The sequence below is a fragment of the Peromyscus californicus genome, unplaced genomic scaffold (genome assembly GCF_007827085.1).
Source record: "Peromyscus californicus insignis strain IS unplaced genomic scaffold, ASM782708v3 Scaffold_9__1_contigs__length_137607984, whole genome shotgun sequence".
Taxonomy (NCBI): Eukaryota; Metazoa; Chordata; class Mammalia; order Rodentia; family Cricetidae; genus Peromyscus; species Peromyscus californicus.
The window spans coordinates 18,071,592-18,088,724 of record NW_026294617.1 but is presented as its reverse complement, the minus strand read 5'-3'; the positions used below and the strand labels follow the sequence as shown (position 1 = coordinate 18,088,724).

Below are 17,133 nucleotides of genomic sequence, written 5' to 3'. Positions count from 1 at the left end.
AGAAAAAGAAAATCAAAACAACAATAACAACAACAACAAAATCCCACCAAAGTGAAGAGAGGTTAATGTAAAGAAGGAAGTAAAACTCATTTTCAGTTCTCTTACTTGTAGGGAAGCAAAGGACAGTATCTGGATGGGCACACCTGCAACTTTAACACTAGTATCTGGAAAGTTAAAAAGACCCACTTGTTGTGGGATATTTGTACACTGTGTGAAGATATATTTGTTGTAAATGGTATAATAAAAAGCTGAACAGCTAATAGCTAGGCAGGAGGTATAGGTGAGATTTCCAGGGAGAGAAAGAAAGAGGAGGAAGAATTGAGGCCAGTGAGAGATGCCAGTGTGACTCTAAAGAAGTTGGATATATGGTACAAAACAGAGGTAACTGAGTCACTAGGCAGAACGCAGATTAAAAAATATGGGTTAATTAAATTATAAGAGCTAGTTGGGGAAAAGCTAAGCTAAGGCCAACCTTTCACAATTAATAATAAGTCTCCATGGCATTATTTGTGAGCTGGCGGCCCCCCCAAAAAAATAAAATCCATCTATACCTACTAACATCTGAGGAAAGGCTTTACACTCTCTATCCATTGATGTAGCAAAAGGTGCTAGCAATCTCATGCAAACCAAACACTCACTCTGCAGAAAAATGTATATATGATTTTGGAAGACTAATATATTTTGCCTCAAGTAATTTTTCTCCCTGAGGATAAAACTCAAATTGATGGAAAATATGAATCATTACACAATAATTTATAGATGAGTTCTAAGGTCTTTCACTTTTCAAAATTCCTGTATTTGTGGAATTTTGGAAAATTCCTGTATTGTGGAAGTCCTGATTGAACAACAACAACAAAATCCCCACAGGTGCAAGTATTTGAAGATTAGGAAAGAGGAAGCATGGCCACCAACTTTGAGAAAATCAAAGTTTCAAAGTTTAGCAAGAAAAATATTTATCCTTGCACAGAAGGTACTAAGTAAAATTACAATACATTAGACAAAAAAAAAAAAAAAAAGGTTACTGATGCTTACTGCCTTACCTCTATTTGTGTTCTAAAGAACTGTTAAAATCATCAGGGAAGACTTAACAAAAAGCCCCAAGACTTTGAATTCATATTTATACAAGTAAAAACCTCAGTTTTTTACTCTGAGATAGTTTTCTTATCAGCACATTTGGAAAATGCTATTTAACTTCACAACTACACTGTGAGGTTTACTGTGAGACAGCATGTCACACCAGAACAGGCACCCATAAATGCTGATTCTTAACTCCTCAAAAAAAAAACTTTCAGAAACAAGGTTAGCAAACCAATAAACATACTCAACTATGCACGTGAATACATGCAAGCACAGACATGCACATAGAGTTGTGTATATGTGATATAAAGTAAGCCATTCACTTCAGAGAGATGAGGAGCTGTGAAGACAGAAAACTAGGATTCCAAGCTTAACTTTATTATTAATGAACTCAGAAAAATTACTGTACTTCTTGGGGCACTGATTACTTCATTGATAAACTAAAAGGTTTCCTTCATCTTTAGCATCCTATTTTTCTATTACTACAGAATGTTATATTAAGTTAAAAACCAATGACATACTTAAGATCATCTATTACTTTGGCTTGTTCATTCAGTTCTCTGATGTCCACTAAACGCTTCACAATCTTTCTTCCTCTGGGTTCTCCTGGCTGGCTAGAAGATGCTCCTTGTCGTCGATAATCTATAGCTTCCTAAAAAATTGAAAGTATATATGTTAGTACCACTTTCAGTTCATACAGACAATCTATACTACAAAATTAATGCCTCAGATCAAAGAAAGCATGCAAGGAATCAAAGCCATCTACAGCAAGTAATATGATTGCAGGTTTCCACTGATTCAAATCCCCTCATTTCATAAGAAACCTATTGAGTTGCTACCTACGTTTCCCCATGAGTGTGCTCTGCACGCTTTCAAATGGGACTGGCTAGACTGAGGGGAGCCCCACATCTCTGAATCACACAGATACTCTGCAGGAACAGAATAGCGCTGATTTGGGGGAGCCAGGCCTAGTAGGTGATTTACAAGTCGCTGCCCAAAGGTGAGTTTGTGGCCATCTCCACTTACTGTACTTCCATCTGAACTCTAAATAATAAACAGTATTATTAATTTAAAATTACTTTAAAAGACAAAACTATTTCATGATACAACAGATAAATATATTTAAAAATCTCTTTACAAATCAAAACCAGGATGAAATCCGAAAGTCATTTTCTTTTTGACTACTAAATAACTTGATACTACAGTAAGCAGTATAGCTGGAAAAACACATTTTAAATGTATATGTCACAGTGTAAGCACTCTGCTTTTAAAAGACTTATTTATAAAACTCTTTCCTGAGCTATGGTTTACAGACCATGAGACCCATCCATTTAGCATGTACACTCCATGGTTTTGGGCTATCTAGAACTCTACAGTCACCACCACACTCTCAGCATCACTCAGGAAAGCACCTTTCTTTGTCGCAGGCCTTTCCATCTCTGTTCTCAAACCTCATCACCCTCCCAGACTGAGGACCCACTGATCTACTTTCTATGTTTTGATTTATCTTACTCCACTTTCAACGTTATTACATTACATTAAGGTTAAGGCACATTTCATAATGGCATTATTATGAAATACACAACAGCACTGTAAAATGCAGACCCAGAAACCACCACCTTCTTCCCTTCCTCCACAAATAGCAACCACAACACACAAAATAACATTGAATTATCAGGTATTTGTTTCAAGAAAACCAGTCTTGAAATTCCTGCACTTACATTATGGATTGTGGGAGACATAGTATCAACTTCATCTTCATCTGATAGGTCAGCTATGTTTACTGAATTGAGGTCAGCAATGTCATCTATGTCTTCCTCTCCTGTCAGTGTTGTAAGAGTGTTGCCCAGAGCATTAAGCCTTTTGCCAATGTTAGGGTCCATGTGGACATCAATCCCACACATTTTCCACAATACATTGAGAGTCCATGTTCCAGCACTACTACTTTCTGTTTAAATAAAGAAGTGGTATTAAAAAAAAATCCTAGGAATAGGAGTATAAGAAATTCTGAATTGTATGATGGCCTTTCACAGCAAGAGCTGTCTGAAACACCAGACTATACTACAGTATAGTCTGTTTCCAAGTGTACAGTGTGCATCTACCTCTTCTGTATAAATAGCATGGCTCTTTATCTCAAGGACTACATGTTCCCTCTGAGCTCAACAGATCTCCCTGCCCATGAGACTAGCATGAACCATTATAAACTCATCCATCAGCTACAAGTAACTAAATAACTGGTCAAAGTAAACATCAAAGCTATAAAAACAAAAATCTTTCTCTGTACTTAAGGTTGGTCTATTTTAAATGAGAGTGGAAATGAGGCCATGGGCTCTTTCCATCCATGTGATGTCATCAATTAAAGCAAAGCAAACAAACAAAAAAGGATCCAAAATAAAAGAGGCAGTGAAAGAGGAACAAAAGCCAGAGTTGAATAGGCCCTGGTGACAGTTAGATACTGGTTCCAGTTGTCCCCTCCCTTCCCTGACACAGCATTCTTAAATTTAACATCATCTTCAAATATCCTGGGACAAGACCTTGCTTCTTGTTAAGCAGGCTTGAGTAGGTTGTATAAACAGACAGTCCTGGTAAAGACATGTGTCTTCTCACAAAAGTTGTGTTTGCTCAGTCTCTAGCCTCCTAGCAGGGCTGCTGGAAACTGTCTTAACTTTTTAATCCTTTGTTGCTGGGGATGGCAGGTGCCTCTTGAGATAGCTATTCAGGATGAACACTAAGGGTAAAGTTGGAAGAGTGTCAAGGAATATCGAGAAAAGAAAAGATCACTAGAAACATTACTGGCTTCGATCAATCTATGCCTCTCAACACCCCAAGGGCCTTTCAGTAAATGTCTACTTTTATGCACCCTGATAACTTTTATTACTCAAGAAATTAATAGTTGACCCTGTAATCTTTTTAGCTGCGACACTCCCACACTCCCACAAGTTACTGTCCAACTGTTTCCTATGCCTTACTGTCTTGAGGTATTCCTTTGATGTATCACCATTTGATTTCTTGCTCAAAAATATTTAATAGTCTCCCTATTCATTAACAAATCAACTCCTGAATTTGGCATTTGAGACTTCCTATCTTATTTTCACCTAACTCTGTTTTAGTCAAAATGAATAGTGAACCTACCAGCTGCAGCTTGCCCTGTAGTCCTTGAACAAACTTCATAGGTGCCATCTGGAACTACACCTGCACAAGAATGACCCCAATACAATTACCAATAAAAATATGCTTGTAATTAAACGCAATACCACATGTTTTCTCCCAAAGACAATTGCCTAAATGTAAACAGGATTTTTAGTTCTGCTATGCTTCAATTCCTCCCCACAAAAGGAGAATCTTTGGACTCAGCCCTGTTCTACAAAGTGTAGCATTTTATTTTATGATTTTAGCAACTTACCTAGAGTTTTGGCTTTACTTGTAGCATGTAGTTATTAGAATCACACTACTTGGTCACTTCTAGATGGCTTTCTACCAACCTCTAGATTCTATGATAATTTGTGACTTTGTGTATACACCACACACACACACACACACACACATTGTTGTTGCTGGTTTTGTTTTTTGATGACAGGCTCTTGCTATGCAGCTTGGCTTGACCTTGAACTCACAATCCAGTCTCAGGCTTCTGAGTACTAGGATTAGAGAGGAGGCACTAAATTTTGGTGAGAATATTTTTTTAATTAAAAAAATTTTACATTTCTTTATTATGTGTGTGAGCATGTGCAAGTGCCATGACATGATTAAAGAGCAGGAGTTAGTTCTCTCTCCTCCTACCCTGTGGGTGCAGGAGATTGAACTAACCTTAGTGGCAAGTTCCTTTACTGGCTGAGCTGTCTGGACAGCCCCATTTTAAGAATGGAAGTCATTGAAAAAGAACTGACAATTTAGAATTACCATATTAGGTTAGAAATAATCTGTCACTTTTGTCATCTCTTTGCCAATTTGTCAATTTCATGATCTTGGATCTAAGCCTAGAAGCACAATTGCTTTTAACTACAAACTGGTACTACCATCTGGCTTTAACTTGATACCTTAAACTTAATCAGTGAAGAATATGCTATCTTTGAAATCATCTCTAAACAGAGTAAGTTGTAAAGAAAGAATTAAGGTCACCTACAGTAAACCTTAATGGAAATAAAGTATCAATCAATCTAAATTTGATTACAGTACTAAGTGAAATAAACTTTGTGTGAATCCTAAATTGGTATTCACATGTTACTTAAAGTTGGAGTGACTTCCCTTTTCTAGGTACTTTGACATTAAGTTTGTCTTTCCTTGAACATTTTCTAAAAAGAAAAATATTCACCGGGCGGCGGTAGCACACGCCTTTAATCCCAGCACTCAGGAGGCAGAGCCAGGCAGATCTCTGTAAGTTCGAGGCCAGACTAGTCTACAGAGTGAGATTCAGTACAGGAACAAAAGCTACACAGAGAAACCCTGTCTCGAAAAACTAAAAAAGAAAAAAAGAAATGAAAAGAATAGAAAAGAAAAAAATATTCCCAACTTAGGTACACTATCCTTTGTGAGGAAGGATCAATTCTTTTTTTCTTCTTCTTCTTTTTGAGACAGATCCTTGGGGCCTCATGGTGTAGTGCACTGCACACTGGCTTCAAACTTTTGCTATATAGTTGAGGATTAGTAGGTTGACCTTGAACTCAAGATCCTTTGGCCTCTTTGTGTGGAAGTCTGTGATCACAAGCATATCTATCACGGCCAGTTTTATGTGGTGCTAGAGATCTATCTAACCCAGGGCTTCCTGATAGTAGGCAAGTACTCTACCAACTGAGCTAATCCCCAGCCCTATTATCTTCTTAAAAAGATAATGCAGTAACTGTTAAAAAATTGATACTTTTCAGTTCTGAATTAACAGTTAAAAAAATTTATACCCTGTCAGTTCTGAATTACGATAAACAAGGCAAGATGTGGCTTCAGATAAAGATGTGCTCTGATTACCTTTAGTCAATGTTACAAGTTAGAACAAAGCCTACATTACTAGACTTTCAAATTCAAGAATACTACACAATAAAAACTTTAAAACTTGAACATCATTTCTTTTCTCCAACAAATATGAAAATTATATAATAGCATCCCTCCCACTATAAACTATTAAATCAATTTGACCATTTTATCATTTTGAATTCATATAACATATCAATAAAACAATTACTCTGTTCACCCTCCCTCCAATTTTCTTCCCCAAAAATGACAGTGAGCTACAAAAGTAAATGCTCTCCAAAGTCTAAATCCAGTTATTTTGAATACCAAGAGATCAGAATGGAAAGGTTCTTTATCGCTATAAGAATATATACTGAGGTACTGAATAATTATGTATTCATTTTAATAATATGTTTTTAATTCTGAGCCTACTGGGGTACTGAATAATTATGTATTCATTTTAATAGTATGTTTTTGATTTTGAACCTAAGGTCTATTTCTTATATAAGATAAAATTTCTTAATTATTAGGAAAATGGTTTATTTCCTTTCCATCCACAGTGTATTTATTTTAAGTAGTGCACAGATAACATTTGACACAAATCAGGTTTAAATTAGTTTTTACCCTTACTTTGGGAAAATATTAAGTTACAGTGAATTTTTAGAAAGGAGAAGTTTCATAAATGATGTCAAACCACCTTCTTAAGAGTATTTGGATCATAGGATTGGCTGAAGATTTCAGTTTCATCATCTTTTAGCTTCTATATGTGGACTTCTTCATTATAAAGAATGGTAATTCCGTAGTATCTCTGCTTTGATACTTAAAGATATTAAAAGTGATACAAACAAACCTTTCTACTTTGAAATCAGCACATACATGAATAGTGGAATTGGAAGAATTCCCAATGATACTCTCAAATCCTAGAAACTTGGGCCATGTTATTAGGTTATTCTTGTGTCACCAGTAATTAAAGCTAGAATTCTAGTCCAGGGGATTTACAGGTTCCTTATGTTTAATGAATTGGATCTTGCAGTTATTACTTTCTTTCAGGATCTATGGAACAAAGATGGTTTATCTGGTCATTCTGGGTTTGACCACAGGAAAAAACAGGGAGAGATCAAAGCCTCAAATGTATAGAAGTTTCTCTGCCTCACTAGAAGGTAGAAGTTATAGGTTTTTACAAATGTATTTTGTTACCTTTAATAATAAGGGCTACAAATAGCCCTTATTTCATTTCTAAAAGCATTCCTCTATCTGAACATCCTTTAGTTATCAACAGACATTTTAATTTTTTATAATTATAAGCCTCATAAGTAGAAAATAAACAAAACTCACAAGCATTCATTACTAGATCTCCACGGATTTCTGGTTTCCAGTCATCCCACGATGTCTCAAAGCCATCAGCAAAACGGATACAAAAGTTCTTAAAATGGCCTTTGCTAACCAGAGACTCTGAGGAACATGCAGTGATGAGAGTACTTTCAATGGTTAGCACTAGAGCAGAGCCAGTGTCAAGGTCTCCAGTGTGATTAGACTGAAGAAATACCACAGGAAAATAGAAGCAAAAGGTGAGTTAAACTTTTTTTTTTAAAAAAGACTTAATTTATGTGTATGAATGTTTTGCCTGTCCTTAAGTATGTGCATCACACGAGTGTGTGGTGCCCACAGAAGTCAAAAGAGGACTTCAGATACACTGAACTAGAGTTACAGATGGTTGCAAGCCATCACATGGGTGCTGAGAATTAAAACCAGGTTCTCTGCAAGAACAACAAGAGCCATTTCTCTAGACCAGATGACTTCTGAAATTTAGAAATCTTCACATTCATAAGAATAAGAATCTAGAAAAGGTCAAATCTAGAAATTCTCAAAACAAAGCAACTTAGAAAAATAAGTTTTAAACATTACTCAAACGAAAATTTTGCTTGTGTGTTTCCCTTTTTAATATGAAAAAGGCTAATTATCTGTTTTTCTAGCCTGTTTAAATAATGGGGAACACTCTCACTATGACAACCAGTTCTTGTGTGTGTAGTTTTCTTGAAGCCTCTCATCATGTCATCAAAAAGCCTCCATGTTTCAACTCTTTAGATATAAACAACACTGCCCCTCTTCAACTCCAAGTCTCTCTTAGCAGTGTTCTGCCAAACAGAACCCTAAATATGAATTCATCCCATTCACAAGGCTTATCTCTGCCATAACATTTAAAGTATTAAAAGTGACACTTAAGGGAAACTGTAACAACAAGACAGATCTTAGCATGTGATTGTTAGGGCTATTTCTCCTTGGTCTGACAGGGGCTCACAGCATTTTCTTGCTTAACCACATGTTCAAGTACATATACCTTCCTGAAAACTGGGCCTAAACTATGAAGACAGCATCCTTGCCTATCCAATTACACATATAACTTGCAAGTTTCCTTATCATTATTTAACATTCATACTTAATACAGTTTGTAAGCAAACTGAAATTCCCTGCCATATCACAGATGGCATTATTAAAATGCATTCTGAAGCCGGGCGGTGGTGGCGCACGCCTTTAATCCCAGCACTCGGGAGGCAGAGCCAGGCGGATCTCTGTGAGTTCGAGGCCAGCCTGGGCTACCAAGTGAGTCCCAGGAAAAGGCGCAAAGCTACACAGAGAAACCCTGTCTCGAAAAACCAAAAAAAAAAAAAAAAAAAAAAAAAAGCATTCTGAAATATCCCTTCGTTTCCACTTTAATACAAAGGTTATATAAAGACTTCTTTGCTTAAAAAAATAACAAGATTCTGAAGCTTAATCACAAAAGCAAGAATTAAGAGTTCTTGTTCAAGTTATAAACTGTTCTACTTAAAATTGTTATACTCTAATCTTGGAATAAAGACTCCTATGTCTTGATTTTTCTGTACCTGTGCAGTATTTGTTATAGGGAGGCAAATTCCTAGATCATTTACAGTCAGCTGGAGGAAGAGAGTCCCAAAGGCCTGGGCTGATGTTTGCTGGATACCAGGGAGCATGTCTACCACTTCCTTTGTAGCCATATGAATATCCTTATGTAAAGCCATTCGTTGTTCATTCCAGTTGTCATAGGCAGCCTTATAATTCAACCAAAACAGCACAGCTTTTGCAAATTAAGAACAGGCAGAAAGAAAATTAAAGTCAATAATGTAAGTGATTTATTACAGTTAGTAAATTTCAACTACTACAGAATCCTGATGATTAATAATTATGAATAAAAATTACTCCTAGAAAATTATGATACGACAATTGTAATGAAACTAAAATGATATAGTCAATACTTTTCATGGACAAGTAAAAAAAATGAAGCAGAAAGCAAGCAATTGCCTAATGGCAACAGAAAGAAAACACAGGTCCATTTATCCATAAAATATTGTAGAACTCCTATTACACATTTGGTCCTGGGTGGAATAATAAATGCAAACAAACATGACCCTTGACCTTAACTGTACAGTTTATCTTTTGTGTTGGTTTGACCAAGAAATGTCCCCCTTAAGCCCATGTATTTAAATACTTGGTTCCTAGTTGATGGTACTATTTGGGATAGGACCAGAGCCTTGCTGCAGAAAATAGGCAATGGAGGTGGGTGAGAGTTTATAGCGCTGCCCATTATAGTTTACTCTGGACTTCCTTTGTGTGGCTGAGATATTTCTTAACTTCTTGCTCAGGCTACCTGCTATCACGCCTCTACAGACATTTTCCCTCTGGATCCCTAAGCCCAAATAAACTCCACATCTACAAGTTGCCTTTGTTCATAGTATTTTATCATACCAACAGAAAATCAACTAATATACCCTTACTGCTCTGAAATATTTCTAAGGATGTAGACACAGGGTAAGGCATATATCTTAGGATGATTTGGAAAGGTCAAAGTCATTTGAGTTTGTTAGTAAGAAACACTCCCCCCAAGGAAAATCTTCATCTCATAATGAGTGTGGAAGTTTAGGAAGATAAAAATGGAGAGAGGAAAACCAAGAATGGTGCTATGCACCAGTTGGGAGTGTTTTAAGGCCCTAGTGAAGAACAATGAAAGGCTGGTAAAATGGAAGATGCATAGCAGGAGCAAAGGGTTCAGCAAACAAAGTGCTATGGTAGCATTGCTAAGAGGGAAGTTTTTTTAATGGCAGCTCTAAGACCACTGCAGACTGAAATTTTACAGGGATTCAGAAATATTGCCTCTGAAAAATAATTTAAACATTAATTTGACAATCTAGTCAGCCTTCTATACCACTCTTCTTTTCTGAAAGCTGATGTGCTTATAAACACTCACTTGCTTCTCTCACTTGACAAATGTTTAGTTAGTAGGTAGTACTGTTCTAGGCCCTAGGATAAAAAAGTAAATAACAGATGATCTCATCTGCTTATATCCTTGCTAAACTTTACAATCAAAGATGAAACTGAAGAATTTGTTTCTCCTCTAAAAAGAATAGGAAGTTACAGACTCTTTCAAATTTAGAACAAACATTTCTGACTCCATTTAGAAGTCTACCTGAACTCTTTTTCAGCAGACTACATTCCTTGAGGGAAGGGATCCTGATCCTGTTATTAATTTTTATATCCCACATTTAGCCAGCACACAGTAAACCTTTTCAGGATAAATGACTCAACCCATGGCAAAAACACAAATGGGTAGATATTCCAAACAAAAAATTTAGCATCTAGATTGAAACTTGTCAAAAGCAAAATAATTGTAAAATATGAAATGATTTTACAAACTAGAGTTAGCAAGACTTGTTTTAGGTGCTCACATTTCAGATTTAAGAGGCATTTAGCTGTCAAACATCTGCACTAGAAAGCTAAACAGATGTATCCAGAGCATGCCCACCACCCAGAAGACAGTAATGGCCAATTGAATCTTACCTCTATCAAAGGCCACAGGTTGTGCATAAACAATTGGTCTATTCAAGGTAATAAGCACAGCTTCCCTATCTGAAGAACCACTGATTTCTTCTCGAAGGGCATTCCTTAATCCAATTCGAGTTTTAAAATAGGCAACTTGATGAAAATCAGAACCAGCTTCCTCATAAACCTAAAAAAAATAAAAAGCTTAACAGAATCAAATAATGGAAAATTTTTTCCAGAACAATTTAAACATTAATAGTATTGTTCTACAAAAGACCTACATACAGTATATGTCTCCTAATTCAACCATTAAATGGTGTATTTCTTACATTCTGTACCATAAATGGTTAAATCAATATAAAATGTGAAGAACTATATAAAAGGTAAACTTGGAGCTAGGCTGTGGCTCTGTGGTAGAGAGCTAGCAAACTGAGTGAACCCAACAGAGGTAAGCGTGGCGATGTATTAAATCTTTCAAAATATATATAAGATTTATTTACTCTCAAAATATGTATCCATTTGAAAAATTAGTTTTTCCACAGATAACAATTTAAAATAGTTAATGCAGCCATCAATTTTTAAACTATAACTGGTATTTAAAAAACAACTCTTCAAATCAAAATTAGGTGGGGCATATAAGCAAAATTAAAACAAACAGAAAAGATCTCTGATAAACAGTAAAACTTTGTTTATTGGGGAACTATACTAGCTACTGCCTTTTTCTTAAAACTTTAAATAATTAACATTCATTATATGTGAAATTTTCAAATATTCTACAGAGAAGGTATAAACTTAACACTTTAGATATTAACTAATGAAAGCATGAGATAGTGAAATAAAAATAATAACAAACTGAAAAATTACAAGCAAATGTTTATGCAGATACTGGATAAAGTCTCATGAGATTGCCATTGCACTAACCTGTAGTAGACAGAATACAACCAAAAATTGTAATGAAATGGCAAAGTAACATTGTAGAGGCCTAAGTAACTTTTCACCAGAATTTATAATATAAATTTTAGGAACTTAAATATTTCTAAAATTGTAACACATAAATTAATTTAAAGACAACAGTGACAATACCAATATATTCTGTACAAACCTGATGTTTGACAATTTGTCCTAATGCCAGATTTAAGTCTACTTGGCATTTACCAAATAGTTTCAGATAGCTGCTATTTCCTGGTGAAGCTTTGGTTTGAAGTCGGTTTGAAAGTTCCAATTCAATCAGTCCAGTTTCAAATCTCACAGCTCTCATTGAAGGGGTGGTGGCTGTTACCTGAATACCCTAGCAGGTTACATATTATAAGGAAAATAAGAAAATAAACCAATTATAGACTCACTCAAATGCAATCTTTTGAAATATGATAAAAAGTCATGCTTAAAACATATGTAGGATATATATGAGGGGAATATTTAATTCAGTTATATTAATAGGACTTTATAGTTAATAAATTTCATTTTAATATTTTTACTTAAAATTCAAAGTATAGGTTAAATATATGAATTATAACTAAATAGTCACTATGTAAATATTTTGAACTTTAATAAACAATAGTATTTTTATAGGAGATAATTAAGGTTTAAAGTATTATTACAGTTTTCTGCTTTGCTTTTAGCCATGCCCTGTTCTCCTACCTTTGGTGCTGAGGATAGACTGTTTCATTCAGGTAATTGCACATGTGGGCAAGTGCTCTACCACAGCCCCTAAAATATTATTATTAATTGAGCAAATATCCAACATATTCTTGCAGAGTAAATTATAAAAGAAGTAATTAGAAATATCAAATGTTCACCAGAATGTAGCAAAATAAACTGTTTCAACTATATAATACAATACAGCTTTCAGGAAGAAAAAGCTGCAATAATCTGATATAGAAAGATACAAAAGTGTCTCCAAATAGATAAATACATGCATATATAATAATAACAACAGAAGCCGGGTGGTGGTGGCGCACGCCTTTAATCCCAGCACTCGGGAGGCAGAGCCAGGCGGATCTCTGTGAGTTCGAGGCCAGCCTGGACTACCAAGTGAGTCCCAGGAAAGGCGCAAAGCTACACAGAGAAACCCTGTCTCGAAAAAAAAAACAAAATAGTAACAGAAGGTCCAGGCATGGTAGCACACACCTTTAATCTCTCCACTTATGAGTCGGAGGTAGGTGGATCTCTGAGTTCAAGGCCAGTATAATAATCTATATGGTGAGTTCCAGCAGGCTAGTCAGGCTGCATAATTGAGACTGTCAAAAGAAAAAAAAGGGAAGGAAAGAAGGAAGGAAGGAAAGAAGGAATGAGGGAGGGAGGGAGGGAGGGAGGGAGGGAGGGAGGGAAGGAAGGAAGGAAGGAAGGAAGGAAGGAAGGAAGGAAGGAAGGAAGGAAGGTAGGTAGCGAGCTGGTAGCTCCAGGAAGCTTGGTGCCTGCCCTTAAAAAAAGGACTGAGGCTGCAACTCAGTGAGAGAGAGCCTACTGTCTATTTGTAAGACCCCAGGCTCAAAGCCAAGCAGTGTTAAAATGAAAAAGGTTTCCCCTGAGTAAACAAGATTAGTTTATTTTTACTTTCTATTTTGTAATTTATGTACTATACAAATATCCCACAACAAACACAGACTACTTAATTAGAAAGATGGCCCTAAAAGTTATCTCTGTTATGGAAATTTTACCTTAAACTGTAAATTCAGGGAATAGAGGAGAATTTTTGGCTTATCACCATCTGTTGTTCCATCATGTTCATTCCAGAGAGGAATAGGCTGCTCCCCACCTAGAAGAGGTTAAATACTGAAGAATTAGAGAAGCATCCTTATCAGAAAAAAATGAGACTGTATTTTGTACATTAAAAAGAAAATAGCCAGTAAAAAGAATTAAGACATATAGAAGATGAGACTTAAGAGATTTTATATATACATATACATTTCTAAGTGTTATCTTATTTATCTGTTCTTGGTAACACAAGCACTGACTTAAAAGAACAAAATGTGTATCTAATCAAGGTTTATTTAAAAGTGCTTAGTTTTTGCCCAAACTTTATCTATTACACAGTAGTTAAAGTACTCAACTGTTGCTAACAAATCTTCTGGGTGTTTAGTTACTACTTGGATGGCTATACTAATGTGGACAGAGGGATTAAGCAGCACAGTATTTTTGTTCTTTGCCTTCCAAGATCAACTCCTAGTGTAGCCCTGGTGAGTCAAATCTGCCTGTTTTTCAGGGATGCCATTAAGACCCCACCAGGTAGACAGCAACTAATATCCATTCTACAAAGAAGGTTAACACAGAGGAAAAATGTCCTCCATGTTTCCAGATGAAGTTATGGTCAAGCAAGGCCTTTGACTTATCCTCAAATAGATGGAACAGCTAAGCAAGGCTAATGAAGCCAGAGGCTCCTCCCAAGTGCAAGTAATCCCTGAGGACCAGAGCCTAAATGTCCATGACAGTTAAAAAAAAAAAAAAAAAAAAAAAAAAAAAGCAATTAATTTTGGTCATCGGCAAATTCTTAAGCACACAGCAGGAAAGTATAACCAATAATTGATAATAATATAAAACAAAAATTTTAATCAAATTAAAGTCCTTAGTCAAATTAAAGGACTCACATGTTTCTCCTTACCACAGACATACTTTTATTTATATATTTCTGATAATTCTGCTTATGTTTCCTTTGTTTTACAAGATCTATAAAACCATGCCAAAGACTACCAGGTAAACACTCATTGGTGATTAGCTTTACAACTGGATCTCTGAAGTAAAAACAGGTTAAATCTATTATAATCTTAATGGTAATGCTATTCTCTAGATTTTGTACATTAACCACTGTCTTAATTTTGTCTACACTCATTTACAGTTATTCTGTGTTCAGAAGGTCCTAAGATAATCTGATTCTGGGTCCCTTTGGCTGTTCTCCAGTTCTTGAAAGTCAGCAAGAATGAAGACTCTAAACCCCTGTATTCTTCCAATTTTAGCTGGAAGCAGTTAGACTTATTTAATATCCATCTTCTAAATGGTTTCAAGACCTCAACTCATGAGGTGAGAATGTTAGCTAGCTAGATAGGTACTAGCAGGCTTGGAAGCCACTGAGGAAGGACTCTACCCTTATGGTATCCTCTTCCAAAGTTCCCAACACCAGAAACTGCCCTCAAACCACAAAGAGGATGCTGACCTTGACAGCAGGAAAGAGCTACATGAACAACAAATATGCCCCTTCTCCATCTATCCATACAAACAAAAGTCAAGAATGTTAATCATGGTCATGGCATTTTGAACCCCTACCTCTACCCCTGATAATCACCTAGATTTCTGCCACACACAGTTCTGCAGATCTTAACTATAATAAGAGATGTCTACCTATCACCTGACCTTCTTTCACTCACTACTCACCATTTCTTTGGCCACTCCTAGAAAGAGCCCATCTTTGATCCCAAAGGAAACTTTTCATCCTCCTTTCCTGCTTCTCCTCATGTCTACTCTGTAACTGCCCAAGCTTGCAAGTGAATGGTGGGCTTTGATTCTTAAAGAGACTCCCCCTGCAGGTTTTCTTTCTTGAAATAAAGGTCTCTACACTTACAAATAACAAAGGGCGAGCTCTAGGTTCAATGAAAGACCCCAGCTTAAGAGAATAAGATGAAGACAAGTAAATGAAGCTAGCTGACACTCTCTTTTTGTTCTCCAGGTATGTATCCTCTCTCTCACCTTTCTTTCTGTCTGTCTACAAAACACACACTAGTTATCAACATAATTTTTGCCCCTTTTGTGTCACTTCAGTTTTCAGATCCTGAAGTCTCACATGACAAATGAGAACAGAAACTTGCATTGCTAGGTCCCAGACAGTCTTACCAGACACCTTCTGTATTACTTCATTCACTTCCTTCATGAACACTTTCTGTACAAACACCAAGTGGTTTAAAAGATCTGTTGTGAGATTGTGCTCAAAGGAACCAACCTGCCAAACAAAATCAGAGTGTGAGACTATACTACTGAGTATGTGAGCTCTATACTGCTTTTCCATGAAGTCAAAAAACTTAGGAAAATGATATAATTATCTACATACTATATGAGAACAATGCACTGAAAAGGGGCTTAAAGTATTCAGTCCCGCCGGGTGGTGGTGACGCATGCCTTTAATCCCAGCACTCGGGAGGCAGAGCCAGGTGGATCTCTGTGAGTTCGAGGCCAGCCTGGGCTACCAAGTGAGTTCCAGGAAAGGCGCAAAGCTACACAGAGAAACCCTGTTTCGAAAAACCAAAAAAAAAAAAAAAAGTATTCAGTCCCAATGATCAACTCTATTTGTATTAAATGCTAAAGATACAGTGATTAAAAACAAAAACTCCAAAACAGCACACTGTAGATCTCAGGATTATATGAGAGTGAATTATCAATCAGAGATACCTAATCTACTCATACTAACATGTGTCTTGTGATTAGTACAAAGCACTGGTTTCTGACAGCTGTTATTCAATAAACAGATGAAGTAGAACAGCTTCTAATTAAGTGACCATTACAAAAAACACAGATTTAAGCACTCATGATTAAATACTTTATCATTGTGATATGGTTTATATTTTGATCAAAAATTAAAGGAGTAAAACAGATTTGTCATCTTTGATGAGAAATCACAAAAAGCTTAAGTGTACCAGGAGGCACTTTTTAAAAAATACATATTTTTTTTTAATCTTTAAATTATGTGTCTTGTCTGCATGTGGGATTGTGCACATGAATCCAGGTGTTCACACAGGCCAGAGGGGTGATATTCCTATGGACCTGCTTGATGTAGGTGTTGTGAGCAGAACTCAGGCCCTCTAGGAGAGCAGTACATGTTCTTAACCACTGAGTATCCCTCCAACTGTGCACCAGGCACTTTATCTTGCACAAAATAGTATAGATAGGACAAAGATGAGTTTCAGTGTGTTTATTTTAGGCCACAATAAATTAGGCAATTTTGAAATAAGGTACAACTTGAGTTGCTTTGAAATTAATTTATTTTCCTTTCCTTTTTGGTAAATCTAGGATTGTGATTTTTTTTTTCCTAAATTCTTTCTTTTTAGTATCTAACATTAACATGGAATTATACAATACAATGCTTTAGATTTACTTTCTTTGAAATGAAGCATTATTAACAGTACTGCTCAACTAGTTTGGGCCACTTATTTTTCTATGTGAAAAGCATACATGCCATAAAAAATTTCCTAATTCAATCTGCGGCTTCTTAGAATCCTGTGTACATTTGGATACATTTGTTTTTCAAATACAAATATCTCAACTCCTGCCTCGTGCCCTGGGTAGGTGGATTATTGGGCA

At 36.1% G+C, this 17,133-nt stretch overlaps 1 protein-coding gene across 5 annotated transcripts in view; it reads right to left on the bottom strand.

Moving 5' to 3' along the window:
- Window positions 1–17,133, bottom strand: part of Bltp1 (bridge-like lipid transfer protein family member 1) — a 179,685-nt gene that overhangs the window by 46,251 nt on the left and 116,301 nt on the right. For all 5 annotated transcript variants that reach the window (XM_052732130.1, XM_052732126.1, XM_052732129.1 and 2 more), the window contains 9 exons: window positions 15,673–15,778; window positions 13,509–13,606; window positions 11,954–12,139; window positions 10,870–11,038; window positions 8,901–9,112; window positions 7,354–7,552; window positions 4,210–4,269; window positions 2,799–3,025; window positions 1,599–1,729 (listed from right to left, as the gene is read on the bottom strand). In XM_052732130.1, coding sequence (XP_052588090.1) covers window positions 1,599–1,729; window positions 2,799–3,025; window positions 4,210–4,269; window positions 7,354–7,552; window positions 8,901–9,112; window positions 10,870–11,038; window positions 11,954–12,139; window positions 13,509–13,606; window positions 15,673–15,778 — 1,388 coding nt within the window. The remainder of the gene's footprint in view (window positions 1–1,598; window positions 1,730–2,798; window positions 3,026–4,209; window positions 4,270–7,353; window positions 7,553–8,900; window positions 9,113–10,869; window positions 11,039–11,953; window positions 12,140–13,508; window positions 13,607–15,672; window positions 15,779–17,133) is intronic.